This window comes from Labrus mixtus, chromosome 9 (assembly GCF_963584025.1).
Source record: "Labrus mixtus chromosome 9, fLabMix1.1, whole genome shotgun sequence".
In the NCBI taxonomy this organism is placed as follows: domain Eukaryota; kingdom Metazoa; phylum Chordata; class Actinopteri; order Labriformes; family Labridae; genus Labrus; species Labrus mixtus.
In genome coordinates, this window is record NC_083620.1 from 29,708,643 (window position 1) to 29,726,869 (window position 18,227).

The 18,227-nt window shown below is 45.7% G+C and overlaps 1 protein-coding gene and 1 long non-coding RNA gene across 2 annotated transcripts in view; both read right to left on the bottom strand.

The window, feature by feature from the left end:
• Nucleotides 1-17,820, bottom strand: part of LOC132980921 (fibroblast growth factor 12-like) — a 55,114-nt gene extending 37,294 nt beyond the window's left edge. Inside the window, exon 1 of the mRNA XM_061047300.1 lies at nt 17,245-17,820. Coding sequence (XP_060903283.1) covers nt 17,245-17,272 — 28 coding nt within the window. The 5' untranslated portion in view covers nt 17,273-17,820. The remainder of the gene's footprint in view (nt 1-17,244) is intronic.
• Nucleotides 13,353-14,854, bottom strand: LOC132979906 (uncharacterized). The gene is made up of 3 exons (XR_009674120.1): nt 14,526-14,854; nt 13,733-14,354; nt 13,353-13,642 (listed from the first exon to the last, which is right to left on the bottom strand). It is a non-coding gene; the product is annotated as an uncharacterized LOC132979906 (long non-coding RNA).
• Nucleotides 17,821-18,227: the final 407 nt, after the last annotated feature.

Sequence of the window (18,227 nt, forward strand, 5' to 3'; positions counted from 1 at the left end):
AACTAACCACTCAAATGTCCCACTGATATTAAAGACACTTGAACTAACCATAGACACTCAAATGTCCCACTGATATTAAAGACACTTGAACTAACCACAGACACTCAAATGTCCCACTGATAATAAAGACACATGAACTAACCACTCAAATGTCCCACTGATATTAAAGACACTTGAACTAACCATAGACACTTGAATGTCCCACTGATATTAAATACACTTGAACTAACCATAGGCACACAAGTATCCCACTGTTATTAAAGACACTTGAACTAACCATATACACTCAAATGTCCCACTGATATTAAAGACACTTGAACTAACCATATACGCTCAAATGTCCCACTGATATTAAAGACTTGAACTAACCATAGAGACTCAAATATCCCACTGATATAAAAGACACTTGAACTGACCATAGACACTCGAATGTCCCACTGATATTAAAGACACTTGAACTAACCATAGACACTCAAATGACCCACTGCTATTAAAGACACTTGAAGTAACCATAGAGAATCAAATGTCCCACTGATATTAAAGACACCTGAACCAGCCCTAGACACTCAAATGTCCCACTGATATTACAGACCCTGAACTAACCATATACAGTCAAATTTCCCACTGATATTAAAGACCCTGAACTAACCACAGATCCTGAGACTGACACTTTAAAGGAAAAAGGTTTTGTCAAAGGAGACTTGAATAAGTGGAGCTCATTTACATATTTAAAGGTACAGACACAGAAACAGCCTGTTCTGAGCAGGGCTGAAATAGAGGGGTTTATAGACATGATCAAATACAGGATCAGAGTGGATTTAGAACGAGAAACTTCACACACATGTTTTGAGGAGCTCTGAGACTTCTTTATACTGAAGAAGAAGAGGAGGATATGTCACCTTTATTTTTTTTTTTTAAATGTGTTTTAAAATCTTTCCATTAACGTCTGAGTTCTTTTTGTGGTTTAGTTTGACTTCGCTCTCAGAGATTCACTCGTTAAATAAATGTTAAAAAAAAAAAATCCTCAAATATTCTGATGTACAGTTCTAAGTGTTCCAGTTGTGTCTTTAAAACGTGTCGAACTGAATCCCTCCGTGTGTTAAAATAAAGTAGGACATGTTTGATCACATCTTTAGACGCCTCTAAAAACGTCTCTGTGAACATTATCTGTGTTGTTTCCCGAGATGGAAATATCTGCACTGCCTTCTGATCTGGAGTCTGTTCATGTACTTGTGTTGCCTGAGGCTCATTAACATGCATGACTCGTCATCATCATCCTCGTCTTCCTCCTTCATGGGACGTCGGCGTCAGAGAGAGTTTCACCTGGAAACCCTCAACAGGTGACACGTGTCGCTCTGACTCGCTGCTTTGTGTCAGACTGAAGCACAGGCGACGTGCTGTGTTTGTGTTTGTGTCTGAGCTGCACTGCAGAGTCAGTTCTCAGAGCGGCCAGCAGGGGGCAGACTGCAGCAGGAGGAGGAGGCGTCAGGGTGTGACAGGAGGAGGAGAGCTGCAGCAGTGAAGGACGAAGGGTTAACTGATCCCTGTTTCCTCCCACTGATGGATCCTTCTCTTTTTAAGGCTCTCTGTCAGCAGAGTGAATCTGCACTGCCTGTTCGCTCGTCTTCAGGACTCAGGCTGTGAGAGGAACACGTCTGCATGATGTGACAAGAATACCAGATCAAAGTGCATCAAAAAAAACAAATTAAAGCTTCTGTTTCTGTTCTCCTGAATCCAAAGTCAGATATCTCTCTTTAACTTCTTGTGACTGCATCAACATGTTGTGAAGGCGTGGGGCGTTACACCCAGCGCTCTGTGAAGAGAAGAGGATGTTGAAGAGTGAGCACGTCGTTCTCTATCTTTCAGTTTGAGTACATGAAGGCACCGTCTCCTGCAGGACGTGACGTGCACTACATTGTGTTTTAATATAGATTTTAAATATTGTCCCTGTCATGCTGCATGTCGATGTAAATTAACTACAAGATCACAGGAGAACTACAAGATCACAGGAGAACTACAAGATCAAAGGAGAACTACAAGATCAAAGGAGAACTACAAGATCACAAGAGAACTACAAGATCAAAGGAGAACTACAAGATCACAAGAGAACTACAAGGTCACAGGAAAACTACAAGATCAAAGGAGAACTACAAGATCAAAGGAGAACTACAAGATCACAAGAGAACTACAAGATCAAAGGAGAACTACAAGATCACAAGAGAACTACAAGATCACAGGAGAACTACAAGATCACAGGAAAACTACAAGATCACAGGAAAACTACAAGATCAAAGGAGAACTACAAGATCACAAGAGAACTACAAGATCAAAGGAGAACTACAAGATCAAAGGAGAACTACAAGATCACAAGAGAACTACAAGATCACAGGAGAAACTACAAGATCACAAGAGATCTACAAGATCACAGGAGAACTACAAGATCACAAGAGAACTACAAGATCAAAGGAGAACTACAAGATCACAGGAGAACTACAAGATCACAAGAGAACTACAAGATCAAAGGAGAACTACAAGATCACAAGAGAACTACAAGATCACAGGAGAACTACAAGATCACAGGAGAACTACAAGATCAAAGGAGAACTACAAGATCACAGGAGAACTACAAGATCACAGGAGAACTACAAGCTCAAAAGAGAACTACAAGATAATAATAATAATAATAATAATACATTTTATTTATAAGCGCCTTTCAAGACACACAAGGACACTGTACAACAATCAACATTTTAAAAACAGTGATGGATAAAAAACAGCATACAATAAAAGAAATGAAATGTAGGACAGTGTAATTACAGTTAAAATGTTAGAGTGAGTAGGCGAACAGATGGGTTTTGAGTCTGGATTTGAAGATGGGGAGAGAGTCAATGTTGCGTATGTCAGGTGGCAGAGAGAGAGCAGCTGAAAGCTCTGCCCCCCATGGTGCTGAGGCGGGCAAAGAGACGGAGACGGTTGATGTTTCGTAAGTGGAAGTATGCAGACCGGGTAATGTTATTGATATGGGATTTGAATGATAGTGTGCTGTCGAGGATGACACCCAGACTCTTAACCTGAGGGGGAAACTGAGGAGCTGTCGATAGTGAGGGAGAAACTGCCAACATTGGATAATATGGAACTACAAGATCACAGGAGAACTACAAGATCACAGCAGAACCACAAGAGAACTACAAGATAACAAGAGAACTACAAGATCACAGGAGAACTACAAGATCACAAGAGAACTACAAGATCACAGGAGAACTACAAGCTCACAAGAGAACTACAAGATCACAAGAGAACTACAAGATCAGAGGAGAACTACAAGATCACAGGAGAACTACAAGATCACGCGGGAATAAAGAGAAAAACGTGCTAACAACATGTGTCTTTGTCTCTCTGAGGATGATTTGTTGTTCATTCGATGCCTGTTTTGACGTCATGTTGATAAAGTGACTTCCCAAACAAAAGGCTAACTTCTCAGAGTATGACACTTTTGAGGTTGTGGTTGCCATGGTGACATTATGTAAAAACAGAGGTAGCCCCGGGCCTAACTCCTCCCCCTCTTTCTGGACTCTTCGACTCTAAATGGGACCATAACTGATTAAATGAACATCATGCTGTGTTCAAGAACACCTGAAACTACAGACTGAGACCATAAACTTTTTAGAAAAATATTTACTGAGGGAATAAAAAGACTTCCATAGGATCAAATTATTTTTGTCACCTGCTGGATATTTGAAGGAATGCATCTGTAAGACACTTCTTCACTGGGTTCATTATTTAGACCTTTAGTTTACTCTTTCTTCTTGATGACACGACAAAAAAACACTGATCCTGAACGACCAAATACTAAGAGGTAAGTGTGTGTGTGTGTGTGTGTGTGTGTGTAGTCAGAGGTGTAGCTGATGGGAGTGTTAATGCAGCGCTGCAGCACTCAGACATCCATCCTGTTCATCTATTGCAGCCACACAGCCGCATTACAAGTGTGCATGTGTGTGTGTGTGTGTGTGTGTGTGTGTGTGTGTGTGTGTGCATGTGTGTGCGTATGTGTGTGCATGTGTGTGTGTGTGTGTGTGCATGTGTGTGTGTGCATGTGTGTGTGTGTCCTGCAGAGACCATTTGGAGAAGAGCCTCATAAATTATTGAAAGGCCTGCTGACTCTCTCTCTCTCTACATGACGATACACTTTAAGGTTAAGCTTGCTCGCCCGTTTCCCAATCCTCTCTCCTCTCTCTCTCTTTCTCTCTCTCTCTCTCTGACACACACTCTTGTTCGCTTTCTCTCGCCCCTTCACTCTGTATCCATGGTGATACTCTTAAAGGGACACACCAGGTTTCCATAAAGTGTCCCGTGTGTCGACACCGAGGAAACATTATGAGAATAGAGACGACAGCATCATCCATCACTGCATCCATTAGCTCCCTGCTAACGCTTTAGCATCCATTATAATGAGTGACATTAGGCTCCATGCTAATGCTTTAGCATCCATTATAATGAGTGACATTAGGCTCCATGCTAGCACTTAAGCATCGATTAAAATGAGTGACATTAGGCTCCACGCTAATGCTTTAGCATCCATTATAATGAGTGACATTAAGCTCCATGCTAACTCTTTAGCATCGATTAAAATAAGTGATATTAGGCTCCATGTTAACTCTTTAGCATCGATTAAAATAAGTGATATTAGGCTCCATGCTAACTCTTTAGCATCGATTAAAATAAGTGATATTAGGCTTCATGCTAACTCTTTAGCATCGATTAAAATAAATGATATTAGGCTCCATGCTAACTCTTTAGCATCGATTAAAATAAGTGATATTAGGCTCCATGCTAACTCCATCCATTATGTAAAGTGATATTAGGCTCCATGCTAACTCCATCCATTATGTAAAGTGATATTAGGCTCCATGCTAACTCCATCCATTATGTAAAGTGATATTAGGCTCCTGAGAGGAGATGATGGTGTAGATATATTTTCCTGCACTCTGCTGAATCATCCTTTGATAAAATATTAAAAACACATCGTTAAAATTAGCCTAGCCTCACGGGTAGGATACGGTGTGGCGCTGAGTGAAGAGCAGGGGAGGAGCTCGCACTCGTCCATCAACCACGCAGGTCGATAGGCGACCGATACGATTGTCGGGAAAGTAGCTTCTGTTTGGCTGCACAGTGTGTTTGTATGTGTCCACGCTTCAAGTAGAAAGCTCCGACTTTTCTTCTGCTGAGGCGTTACGTCTGTGAACTAGAGCTCAGGAAAGTGAGACAGTGTTTGTTGTGATCTGAGCTTCCCTCCCATTGGATGCACCGAGGTCTCTTGACGGAGCGCAGTGCACATGGACGGCAAGCGCGACCTTGCACAGATATACGTTCTTGCGGTGGTAACATGTAGGCGATATTGGGGTTTGAGAGTCCGTCCTATCTGAGGGGACGTTAATCAGCTTTAAAGGAGTTCAGACCAAAAGCAAAGCTCATTTTATTTTGAAGGCCATTCTCTTTTATAAAATTGGGACGTTGCATCACAATAAAAGTCTGAACCCTGAGTGTGTTAACAGGGACTTGAGTATCCCGGTGATGAGCCTTGTTTTGATCATATTCAGGATGTGGTGTTTTGGTATCTCTGTAAACATGATGAATACTAGAGTCCATGTTCTTTCTTCTCGTCTCCAACGCGACCTGATTCACTCCACCGTACATGATGGGAACGCCACAGTCTCCTTTTTATCCAGATCTCAAGATGGGAAAAATGTGGTTTGGACTTTAGGGATCAATACAAAGATTATGTATCTATCTCTACTGATCCAACAAAGATCTCAGAATGATATCGGCCGATACTAGTGTTGTTGTACTTGGAAAAAGGTCCTGGACTGAAGACCGGTCATGAGACCCCTTTTTGAAGGTCTCAGATTTGGAATAAAGGGCATTTTTAGTCGGTCTTGGTCTTAGTCAGTGTGGTCTGGACTGCAACACTAGCCGATACATCGGTATCTGATTTTTTCTCTTCCTAATATCGGTCGGCCTTATTTCTGAACATCTAAAACTGTCTGCAGACTATACATAAAAACATTTCAACGTTTCAAAGAGTTGTCAATGTTTTGTTTAGATTTGACAGTTTAAACTGTGTGCAGGAGTTTTTCTGCATTTCTTTGTTTCCTGAAACAGGAGTTCTTTATTAAAAGTGTTTTTACTTTTCAATCTGAATCTATCGATCTTTAAAATAACAGTTATCAAAATATCAAATGTTCTGGGTGTTTCTGAGAAACCAGGACGTAGACTAAACATCATTTAAACATCATAAAGTTCCAATACTCTGACACTTTGGTAGGTTGAACAATACTTTGCACATTAGTCATAAGACAGGTGTGTCCTGCAGGTAAACTCCTGCACGCTCTAAATCAATGACTGTCCTGTAAATGGATTTATCGATGCTGAACAATCTGCGTCGTCTCTTCAGGTTTTTAAACACTTTAAAGGTTAATTTCCCCTGACACACCTGAGACCATCTGCTGCTGTTACCCAGGCAACACACCTGATGATGTCACCTGACGTCAGCTGTTTGATGATGTCATTTTACTGATCACAGATCCATAAATGAAATAACAGATAGAGGGACGGAGACCAGAACAGAGAACAAAAGGCTAAACAGGGAGGGGCACACACACACACACACACACACACACACACAAACGCACAGTCATCAGCCTGTTTGTGCTGATCTCAGCATCTCCTGCTGTTTATGTTCATCTCCAGCCCAGTGGAGGAGGGGTGTGTGTGTGTGTGTGTGTGTATGTGTGTGTGTGTGTGTGTGTGTGTGTGTGTGTGTGTGTGTGTGTGTGTGTGTGTATGTGTGTATTTAACAGGTCACGATGTTGGAGCAGCTGTTTCAGGATTGGAAAGTGAATAAAGCCCTACAAAAATGTCCCCATTATAATGATGATTCTAAAAATAACTACATTTCCCATGATGCTGCTGTGTTGCGACCACTAAGACCAGTTTGGAGTAGATCTCAACGTTACGTCACAGCGGTGTTGTGCACATCGAGTGGGCAGAAAAATGGTAAATGGACTTGAGCTTGTATATTTCTTTTATAGTCTTCTGACTCCTCAAAGCTCTTTTACACCGCAGGTCACACCTACACATTCACACACTGATGGTAGAGGCTGCTGAGTAAAGAGTCCATCAGTATTAACTCATCCATTCATACACATTCACACACTGATGGTAGAGGCTGCTGAGTAAAGAGTCCATCAGTATTAACTCATCCATTCATACACATTCACACACTGATGGTAGAGGCTGCTGAGTAAAGAGTCCATCAGTATTAACTCATCCATTCATACACATTCACACACTGATGGTAGAGGCTGCTGAGTAAAGAGTCCATCAGTATTAACTCATTCATTCATACACATTCACACACTGATGGTAGAGGCCGCTGAGTAAAGAGTCCATCAGTATTAACTCATTCATTCATACACATTCACACACTGATGGTAGAGGCTGCTGTGTAAAGAGCCCATCAGTATTAACTCATCCATTCATACACATTCACACACTGATGGTAGAGGCCGCTGAGTAAAGAGTCCATCAGTATTAACTCATCCATTCATACACATTCACACACTGATGGTAGAGGCCGCTGAGTAAAGAGTCCATCAGTATTAACTCATCCATTCATACACTGATGGTAGAGGCTGCTGAGTAAAGAGTCCATCAGTATTAACTCATCCATTCATACACATTCACACACTGATGGTAGAGGCCGCTGAGTAAAGAGTCCATCAGTATTAACTCATCCATTCATACACATTCACACGCTGATGGTAGAGGCCGCAGAGTAAAGAGTCCATCAGTATTAACTCATCCATTCATACACATTCACACACTGATGGTAGAGGCCGCAGAGTAAAGAGTCCATCAGTATTAACTCATCCATTCATACACATTCACACACTGATGGTAGAGGCCGCTGAGTAAAGAGTCCATCAGTATTAACTCATCCATTCATACACATTCACACGCTGATGGTAGAGGCTGCTGTGTAAAGAGACCATCAGTATTAACTCATCCATTCATACACATTCATTAAGCAGAGGGAGCAACCTGGGGTTTCGTGTCTTGCCCAAGGACACATCAGACATGAGGCTGCAGAAGCTGGGGATCGAACCCCCGACCTTCAGGGACCGGTTGAGAGACGGCCGACTCTACCATCGCCCCAAAAACAGAGAAAGCAAGAGAAGAGAAACGCTGAGATGAAGTACTTATAGTGTTCCTGCAGGGGGCGCTGGAGTCCCATCGATGGCGGTCTCCATGCGGGAAATGCTGTCTCAGTCTAACTTTCAGTCAACCTAACGACAGGCTGAGAGCTGGAGCTGAGGCGGGTTTTAAACCTCCTGACAAACCGTTACACCGCGCCCACCTGTCAATCAGGTCAGCTACACGCCTTATTGTGAATAACTCTTATCCTTCATCAAATCAAAACTGATGAGTCATCAAAACATTCACCCCCCGTACAGTGTGTGTCCATCGAGACATGAGCTAATCACACCTATTTGGTTTTTTGAACCAGGCTGTAAACATGTTAATCTCTGCTGTAAAAACAGGCTTTTTAGAATGGGTGTGTATGTGACTTCCTGTGCTTCTGCAGCCAGCCTCTAGTGGACACTTGAGGAACTGCAGGATTTTACACTTCAGCACCGGCTTCATTTTTCAACATCACAGTGTACAAACACCAAAATGCTGCACCTACACACAGATACCATACAACACAGAATGAAAACTGCTGGCAGGGTTAATCAAGCACCCAGCTGATCCACAGGTATGTTGGATTTTTGACAATGTTACACACACACACACACACACACACACACACACACACACACACACACACACACACACTGACACTGTCTTTGGGTGATTCTCAGCAGAAAAACAAACAGAAATCGACAAGAAACATACACCTCCTGTGGGACCCTGCGTGTGTGTGTGTGTGTGTGTGTGTGTGTGTTTCAGTCTCTCAGGTTTCAGCGGGTCACTACAGTCCTGAATCGTGTGGATTTGATCCCTGAATCAATAAAACAACCCGCCGACCTGTCTGTTATAAACAAACACACTGACACTGTACCTGACCTCACTTCACACACACACACACACACCCACACACACCTCTTTAAGCCCCGCCCCCTGTCAGTCACACACATGTCATGTGGTGCACAGTCTGGTCCCTCAGCAGCTGTTTTCATGTAAATATTGAATGATTCTTTGTTGCGTTTGCACCTCACATTAAATACTTTAAACCTGGACGTGATCATGAGGAAACTAAAACAACACTTTTATATTCTCAAACTTCAAATACAAACTTACTTTAGTAGTCTAAAGAGTGTTTCATCCATGAACATTTACCCGATTATGATCTGCACCCTGAAGCCCCCTGCACACACTTGTTATGTTTCTCTCTTCACCCAGAGTTTCTCCTCCAGCCTCCTCGTATTTATTCTGCAAAAATTATTTTTATAAGTAGATGTAAAAATTCATGCAGTTTGTAGTGACTCAGAAGATGGCAGAGTGTGTACATATAGACCTGTATATGTGACGTTGTGGGGACAAACACGAAACAGCTTTCACACCTGAGTTTCTTGTGGCAGACCTCCAGTACTTTTATTCTGCAGAAAGTCAGAGTGATCTGATGTGAGAACACAGCAGGATATAATCAGGAGAATTCACCTGGAGCCAGTGGGAGGAGCCAGTGGGAGGGGCCAGTGGGAGGGGGTGGTGACCTTTATTCCCTGTGATCGCTGCACGACCATAGACTGTCTGCACGCCACCTCTACCATCTCCGTGCTCTAATCAACCTGCTGCTGCATGTTTCCTGTTCTCCAGTTTGTTCTTCTCCTCTCTTCAGTTCACTTTGAGATTCTGCCCCTCATCTTGTCTGGCAGGTAAAGTCTCCAGCTGTGAGGTGCATGTGTGAACAACCACATCAGGAGAATAACCGGAGCATTCCTCCTGAATCTATGTGGATATGTTCAGGAGTGCTGATGTGAAAACAGCTTCTGAGTAATGAGTGCTGTCAGACGGGGCCTCTTCAGGGAGGTTTCCTCACATTTTGACTCACTGCTGTGATTTAAAGCGTGTCAGCCCCTCTGGCCTCGGGCCCCCCAGCAGTGACCGGTCTCTGCTAACAGATATCAAAAAGAAAATTGGAAACAAAAGCAAAAAGAAACCGGGACGTCGTATATGCCTAAATATCACGCGGCTACATGAAGCTAAGCTAACTGCATGCAGCTTGAAATGTGTCATGGCAGTATAAAAATAAAAGAAACACTTGAGCCCACAGTCCTGCGGATCCTTGTGAGAGTCTCACAGCGAGTATTTGGCAGAAAGCTGAGCTGTTCCTTTAATTATATCACAGTTCAGGTGGGTTGAACACTGAGTCGATGACATTACGCAGCGTTTCTGTGGCGAGCAGGAGGCTGACTCACTCACAGCTTTTTAACTCCGCTCACTTTAAAACATCACAGACGCTTTTTCTCTGCCGGCCCGGAGACGAGCTGCAGACAGGACGCTGGGAGAGGACGCCGCGGTCCAAAAATACTCCCCGTCCAATCGGCTGCTTTCTTTACAGCAACGAGCAGAGTCAGGCGCTCTGAGTTCAAGAGAAGTCTTCTTTAGTTCTCTGTTTGAAAACAGGCTCAGGCCTCATCCGCTCACCGCGTTCCCAACACATCCACGCTGCTTTGTCCTCGCCCTGCGGACATTTCTGAACATACGACACAATAAAACCTGATCCCTGATCAGTTTAACCTCTCGTTGTCCGGCTGTGTTAGACGGTGACACTTCAGACCCGACTGTAACTTTTAAAAACCCTTAGCTTGTTAGCTTGTTAGCTTGTTAGCTTGTTATAAAACCGCTTGTTGTCGTCACTAACCTGCTGAAGATCAGAAGTTTAATCTGGATCAGAATCTGTCTCTCTCTCACTGCCCTCCTGTCTGTCTCTCTCTCTCTCTCACTGCCCTCCTGTCTGTCTCTCTCTCTCTCACTGCCCTCCTGTCTGTCTCTCTCTCTCTCTCACTGCCCTCCTGTCTGTCTCTCTCTCTCTCTCTCTCCTGTCTGTCTCTCTCTCCTCTCACTGCCCTCCTGTCTGTCTCTCTCTCCTCTCACTGCTCTCCTGTCTGTCTCTCTCTCCTCTCACTGCCCTCCTGTCTGTCTCTCTCTCCTCTCACTGCCCTCCTGTCTGTCTCTCTCTCTCTCACTGCCCTCCTGTCTGTCTCTCTCTCTCTCTCTCACTGCCCTCCTGTCTGTCTGTCTCTCTCTCTCTCGTCTGTCTCTCTCTCCTGTCTGTCTCTCTCTCCTCTCACTGCCCTCCTGTCTGTCTCTCTCTCCTCTCACTGCCCTGCTGTCTGTCTCTCTCTCCTCTCACTGCTCTCCTGTCTGTCTCTCTCTCCTCTCTCTGTCTCTCTCTCCTCTCACTGCCCTCCTGTCTGTCTCTCTCTCCTCTCACTGCTCTCCTGTCTGTCTCTCTCTCCTCTCTCTGTCTCTCTCTCCTCTCACTGCCCTCCTGTCTGTCTCTCTCTCCTCTCACTGCCCTGCTGTCTGTCTCTCTCTCCTCTCACTGCTCTCCTGTCTGTCTCTCTCTCCTCTCTCTGTCTCTCTCTCCTCTCACTGCCCTCCTGTCTGTCTCTCTCTCCTCTCACTGCCCTGCTGTCTGTCTCTCTCTCCTCTCACTGCTCTCCTGTCTGTCTCTCTCTCCTCTCACTGTCCTCCTGTCTGTCTCTCTCTCCTCTCACTGCTCTCCTGTCTGTCTCTCTCTCCTCTCACTGCCCTGCTGTCTGTCTCTCTCTCCTCTCACTGCTCTCCTGTCTGTCTCTCTCTCCTCTCTCTGTCTCTCTCTCCTCTCACTGCTCTCCTGTCTGTCTCTCTCTCCTCTCACTGCCCTCCTGTCTGTCTCTCTCTCCTCTCACTGCTCTCCTGTCTGTCTCTCTCTCCTCTCACTGCCCTGCTGTCTGTCTCTCTCTCCTCTCACTGCTCTCCTGTCTGTCTCTCTCTCCTCTCACTGCCCTCCTGTCTGTCTCTCTCTCCTCTCACTGCTCTCCTGTCTGTCTCTCTCTCCTCTCACTGCCCTGCTGTCTGTCTCTCTCTCCTCTCACTGCTCTCCTGTCTGTCTCTCTCTCCTCTCTCTGTCTCTCTCTCCTCTCACTGCTCTCCTGTCTGTCTCTCTCCTCTCACTGCCCTCCTGTCTGTCTCTCTCTCCTCTCACTGCCCTCCTGTCTGTCTCTCTCTCCTCTCACTGCTCTCCTGTCTGTCTCTCTCTCCTCTCTCTGTCTCTCTCTCCTCTCACTGCCCTCCTGTCTGTCTCTCTCTCCTCTCACTGCCCTGCTGTCTGTCTCTCTCTCCTCTCACTGCTCTCCTGTCTGTCTCTCTCTCCTCTCTCTGTCTCTCTCTCCTCTCACTGCCCTCCTGTCTGTCTCTCTCTCCTCTCACTGCCCTCCTGTCTGTCTCTCTCTCCTCTCACTGTCCTCCTGTCTGTCTCTCTCTCCTCTCACTGCTCTCCTGTCTGTCTCTCTCTCCTCTCACTGCCCTGCTGTCTGTCTCTCTCTCCTCTCACTGCTCTCCTGTCTGTCTCTCTCTCCTCTCTCTGTCTCTCTCTCCTCTCACTGCTCTCCTGTCTGTCTCTCTCTCCTCTCACTGCCCTCCTGTCTGTCTCTCTCTCCTCTCACTGCTCTCCTGTCTGTCTCTCTCTCCTCTCACTGCCCTGCTGTCTGTCTCTCTCTCCTCTCACTGCTCTCCTGTCTGTCTCTCTCTCCTCTCTCTGTCTCTCTCTCCTCTCACTGCTCTCCTGTCTGTCTCTCTCCTCTCACTGCCCTCCTGTCTGTCTCTCTCTCCTCTCACTGCCCTCCTGTCTGTCTCTCTCTCCTCTCACTGTCTCTCTCTCCTCTCACTGCTCTCCTGTCTGTCTCTCTCTCCTCTCACTGCTCTCCTGTCTGTCTCTCTCTCCTCTCTCTGTCTCTCTCTCCTCTCACTGCTCTCCTGTCTGTCTCTCTCTCCTCTCACTGCCCTCCTGTCTGTCTCTCTCTCCTCTCACTGCCCTCCTGTCTGTCTCTCTCTCCTCTCACTGCTCTCCTGTCTGTCTCTCCCTCCGTCTTCTGTCTGTTTACACTCAATTCAATTCAAAAAGCTTTATTAGCATGAGTGTGTAAAATATATTGCCAAAGCATAAAATAACAAATAATACAATAATAATAATAATAATGAAAAGTAATAATTAGCAATTAAGTATTTTAATAATAATAAAAAATAATAATAATAAATAAAAATTATTAAAATTGTTATGTGTATTTGTGCCTTTGTGTGTGTGTGTGTTCAGGTTCCACTGGTTGTCCTCACTCTCACCTGTCTGCCTGCAGCCACCTGTCTTCCTCTCTTAGATCCACCTGTCTCACATACCTCCTAACGTCTTGCTATCTTTCTCCTACCCGTCTCTTACGATCCTGTCTGTCTTTTGAAGGTCTGCCACCTCTGCATATCTGTCTGTCTGTCACTCAGTCTTCCCCCTGTCTCCCAAACATTTACTCCCTGTCAGTCCTCCTGTCTGTCTGTTTTCCCGTTACCTGTCTGTCTGTTTTCCCATTACCTGTCTGTCTGTCGGCTCTGTGATCTGTCACCAGTTCAGGTCTTAGATCCACCTGTCTCACAGTCCTCCTAACAGTGTTGTTAATGTTCACTGTACATCTCGTACCCGTCTCTTACGATCTGCATATCTGTCTCTCTTCTCCCGTGTCTGTCTGTCTCTCTGCCTCCCACCTGTCTCACCTACCTTGAAGTGGTCTCCCTTTGCCTTCCTGTCTGTCCTGATAATATTGGTCAATCCCGTCTGTCTCTCTCTACTCTCACTGCTCTCCTGTCTGTCTCTCCCTCCGTCTCTCACCTGTCAGCCTGCAACATCCTGTCTGTCTCCCTGGCATGCTGTATGTCCCACCTGTCTGTCTCCTAGTCCACCTGTCTCTCCTACCTTATATCTGTCTCTCATTGCCTCCTTGTTGTCATCCTTCCTGTCTCCAGGTCCTGACACTACGTCAACTGTCCTGTCTCTCTCTCACTGTCCACCTGTCTGTCTGACCCATTATCTGTCTCACTGCCCACCTGTCTGTCTGACGTCTTATCTGTCTCTCTGCCTTCCTGTCTGTCTCTCCTTTCTTTCTGTTCCTGTCCCACGGCATCAATACCTTGTTCAGTCTTTTTATACTCTCAACTGTCTGCTTGCAACCACCTGTCTCTCTCTGATATGCTTTGTCCCACCTGTCTCTCTCTCTGATATGCTTTGTCCCACCTGTCTCTCTCTCTGATATGCTTTGTCCCAACTGTCTCTCTCTCTCTCTCTCTGATAAGCTTTGTCCCACCTGTCTCTCTCTCTGATATGCTTTGTCCCACCTGTCTCTCTCTCTGATATGCTTTGTCCCACCTGTCTCTCTCTCGCTCTCTGATAAGCTTTGTCCCACCTGTCTCTCTCTCTCTGATATGCTTTGTCCCACCTGTCTCTCTCTCTTTAAAGGTACCTGTCTCACAGTCCTCCTAACAGTCTTGCTAACTTTCAACGTACATCTCCTACCCGTCTCTTACAGTCCTGTCTGTCTTTGGTCTGCCCCCTCTGCATATCTGTCTCTCTCTCTTCTCTGTTGTCTGTCTCTCTGCCTCCCAAACTGTCTCACCTACTTTGTAACTGTCTCTCTCTCTCTGCTTTACAAATCTTGAGACTATTTGTCTTCCTTTCAGTCTGTCTTTCTTTGTCTTCCTGTCTGTCTCTAATCTTCATTTTTTTGTCTGTTTACTCTCACCTGTCTGCCTGCAACAACCTGTCTTCCTCTCTTACAGCCACCTGTCTCACACTCCTTATAAAAGTATTTCTTACTTTCAATGTACCCATCGTACCCATCTCTTATGATCCTGTCTCTCCTTTGACGGTCTGCCTCTCACCTGTCTCACCTACAAATTTGCCTTCCTGTCTGTCTCCCAATCCTGCGACTATCTGTCTGTCTCTTCTTAAGCCTACACCTGTCTGTCTGTCTCTTTATGTCTTAAGCCTCCACCTGTCTGTCTGTCTCTTTATGTCTTAAGCCTCCACCTGTCTGTCTGTCTGTCTCTTCATGTCTTAAGCCTCCACCTGTCTGTATGTCTCTTTATGTCTTAAGCCTCCACCTGTCTGTCTGTCTCTTTATGTCTTAAGCCTCCACCTGTCTGTCTGTCTGTCTGTCTCTTCATGTCTTAAGCCTCCACCTGTCTGTCTCTCTCTTTATGTCTTAAGCCTCCACCTGTCTGTCTGTCTCTTTATGTCTTAAGCCTGCACCTGTCTGTCTCTTTATGTCTTAAGCCTCCACCTGTCTGTCTGTGTCTTTATGTCTTAAGCCTCCACCTGTCTGTCTGTCTGTCTCTTTATGTCTTAAGCCTCCACCTGTCTGTCTGTCTGTCTGTCTCTTTATGTCTTAAGCCTCCACCTGTCTGTCTGTCTGTCTGTCTGTCTGTCTCTTTATGTCTTAAGCCTCCACCTGTCTGTCTGTCTCTTTATGTCTTAAGCCTCCACCAGTCTGTCTGTCTCTTCATGTCTTAAGCCTCCACCTGTCTGTCTGTCTCTTCATGTCTTAAACCTCCACCTGTCTGTCTGTCTCTTTATGTCTTAAGCCTCCACCTGTCTGTCTTTCTGTCTGTCTCTTTATGTCTTAAGCCTCCACCTGTCTGTTTGTCTCTTTATGTCTTAAGCCTCCACCTGTCTGTCTCTTTATGTCTCAAGCCTCCACCTGTCTGTCTCTTTATGTCTTAAGCCTTCATCTGTCTGTCTGTCTCTTTATGTCTTCAGCCTCCACCTGTCTGTCTGTCTCTTTATGTATTAAGCCTCCACCTGTCTGTCTCTTTATGTCTTAAGCCTCCACCTGTCTGTCTCTTTAAGTCTTAAGTCTCCATCTGTCTGTCTGTCTCTTTATGTCTTAAGCCTCCACCTGTCTGTCTGTCTGTCTCTTTATGTCTTAAGCCTCCACCTGTCTGTCTGTCTCCTTATGTCTTAAGCCTCCACCTGTCTGTCTGTCTCTTTATGTCTTAAGCCTCCACCTGTCTGTCTCCTTATGTCTTTAGCCTCCTCCTGTCTGTCTGTCTCTTTATGTCTTAAGCCTCCACCTGTCTGTCTCTCTGTCTCTTCATGTCTTAAGCCTCCACCTGTCTGTCTGTCTGTCTGTCTGTCTGTCTGTATGTCTGTCTCTTTATGTCTTAAGCCTCCACCTGTCTGTCTGTCTCTTTATGTCTTAAGCCTCCACCTGTCTGTCTCCTTATGTCTTAAGCCTCCACCTGTCTGTCTGTCTCTTTATGTCTTAAGCCTCCACCTGTCTGTCTCCTTATGTCTTAAGCCTCCTCCTGTCTGTCTGTCTCTTTATGTCTTAAGCCTCCACCTGTCTGTCTCTCTGTCTCTTCACGTCTTAAGCCTCCACCTGTCTGTCTGTCTGTCTGTCTGTCTGTCTCTTTATGTCTTAAGCCTCCACCTGTCTGTCTGTCTCTTTATGTCTTAAGCCTCCACCTGCCTGTCTCCTTATGTCTTAAGCCTCCACCTGTCTGTCTGTCTCTTTATGTCTTAAGCCTCCACCTGTCTGTCTCTCTGTCTCTTCATGTCTTAGCCTCCACCTGTCTGTCTGTCTGTCTGTCTGTCTCTTTCTGTCTTAAGCCTCCACCTGTCTGTCTGTCTCTTTCTGTCTTAAGCCTCCACCTGTCTGTCTGTCTCTTTCTGTCTTAAGCCTCCACCTGTCTGTCTGTCTCTTTATGTCTTAAGCCTCCACCTGTCTGTCTGTCTCTTTATGTCTTAAGGCTCCACCTGTCTGTCTGTCTCTTTATGTCTTAAGCCTGTCTGTCTCTCTGTGTTTTGCTGCATCAGGCTTCTCTCAGCGTTTCAGCCGTTTGGATGAAAACAAACACACACACGCACACTGCACCCCATCCCATAATAACCACACCTAAAAGCTCCAGTGCAGCTGCATTCAGGAGCAGCAGCCAGGGCAGCGGGATACCGCAGTACACTTCTACCCAACATGCATCACACCCTCCCCTCCATCCACCCTTCCATCCATCCATCACCCCCCCCCCCCCCCCCCCCATCATCCCTCCATCCCATCAGCATCTCAACCCTCCGCAGGAAAAAAAAAAGCCCCAACTTCCTCCCATCCGCCCTCACACTGTCAGGAAACTTCGACCCAGCCCTCCTTTCCTCCATCCTACCTGCCGGTGCTTTCTCTTTGCCCTCCATCTCCCGTCACGGCTTGGTCCTGTTCGGCTTGGTTCGGTTAGTCCCTCCGTCAGAAATCCACTTGTCTCCTTTCCTTCCGTTCCTCCCTTCCTTGATGAGCTGTAGTCAGCAAGCGTCGAGCCACAGCAAATGTGGATCGTAAACGGCAGCTGATGGTCGATGTACCGGGCGGGAGAGAGGAGGAGGAGGAGCAGGATGAGGAGGTGCAGGGAGGAAGGAGGGAGGCACCGGGAGGACAGAAACAACCCCGAGGTGTTTTCTCAACAATCCTGCTGGCGGCGGAGCTTCTTCTTCTTCGTCCTCCTTCTTCTTCTTCTTCGCTGAATTTTCTTCTGCGGACGTTGAGGCTTGTGCGTTCACCTGTGCTTCTGCTCTCTCTCTCTCTCTCTCTCTCCCCCTCGTTGCGCCGTGTTGCTGCAGCTCATGTGACGTCACCGCCGGAGGAGTTTTTAAGGTGACATGATGAGGATGATGATGATGTGAGGAGGGAACCTACAGGAACTTTTCATAAGAGATGGAGGAGGGACTCCACCGCAAAGCACCATGGGAGCACTGGCGGAGGGAATACAACCTTCAACCTTGAGGAAATATTAACATCCTTCAGGCTACTGTGGTAAACTACACTGTTAAAAGTTTCAGGAAATTGCTAAATAAAGGTTCAATTTTAAGTTTTTTTATTTGTTGTTTATAGCGACACCAGTGGCCGTTGAGTGAACTGCACATATGAACATAATCTGGTTTATATTTGAATGAAACATAACATAATCCAAACATTTCTTGGACCAGTTGGACCTGTCCCCCTTTTATCAGGTGTTTTGAGACCAAACAGTTCCGGGGACTTTGTGAAGAGGAACTTATCCACTAAGGGAGTTCCCTGAGAACTACACGCCATGGGGACTTTATCCTGTCTCTGTCGCCATAGTGCTGAGAGAGTACCTACTCTGAAGCAGGGGCT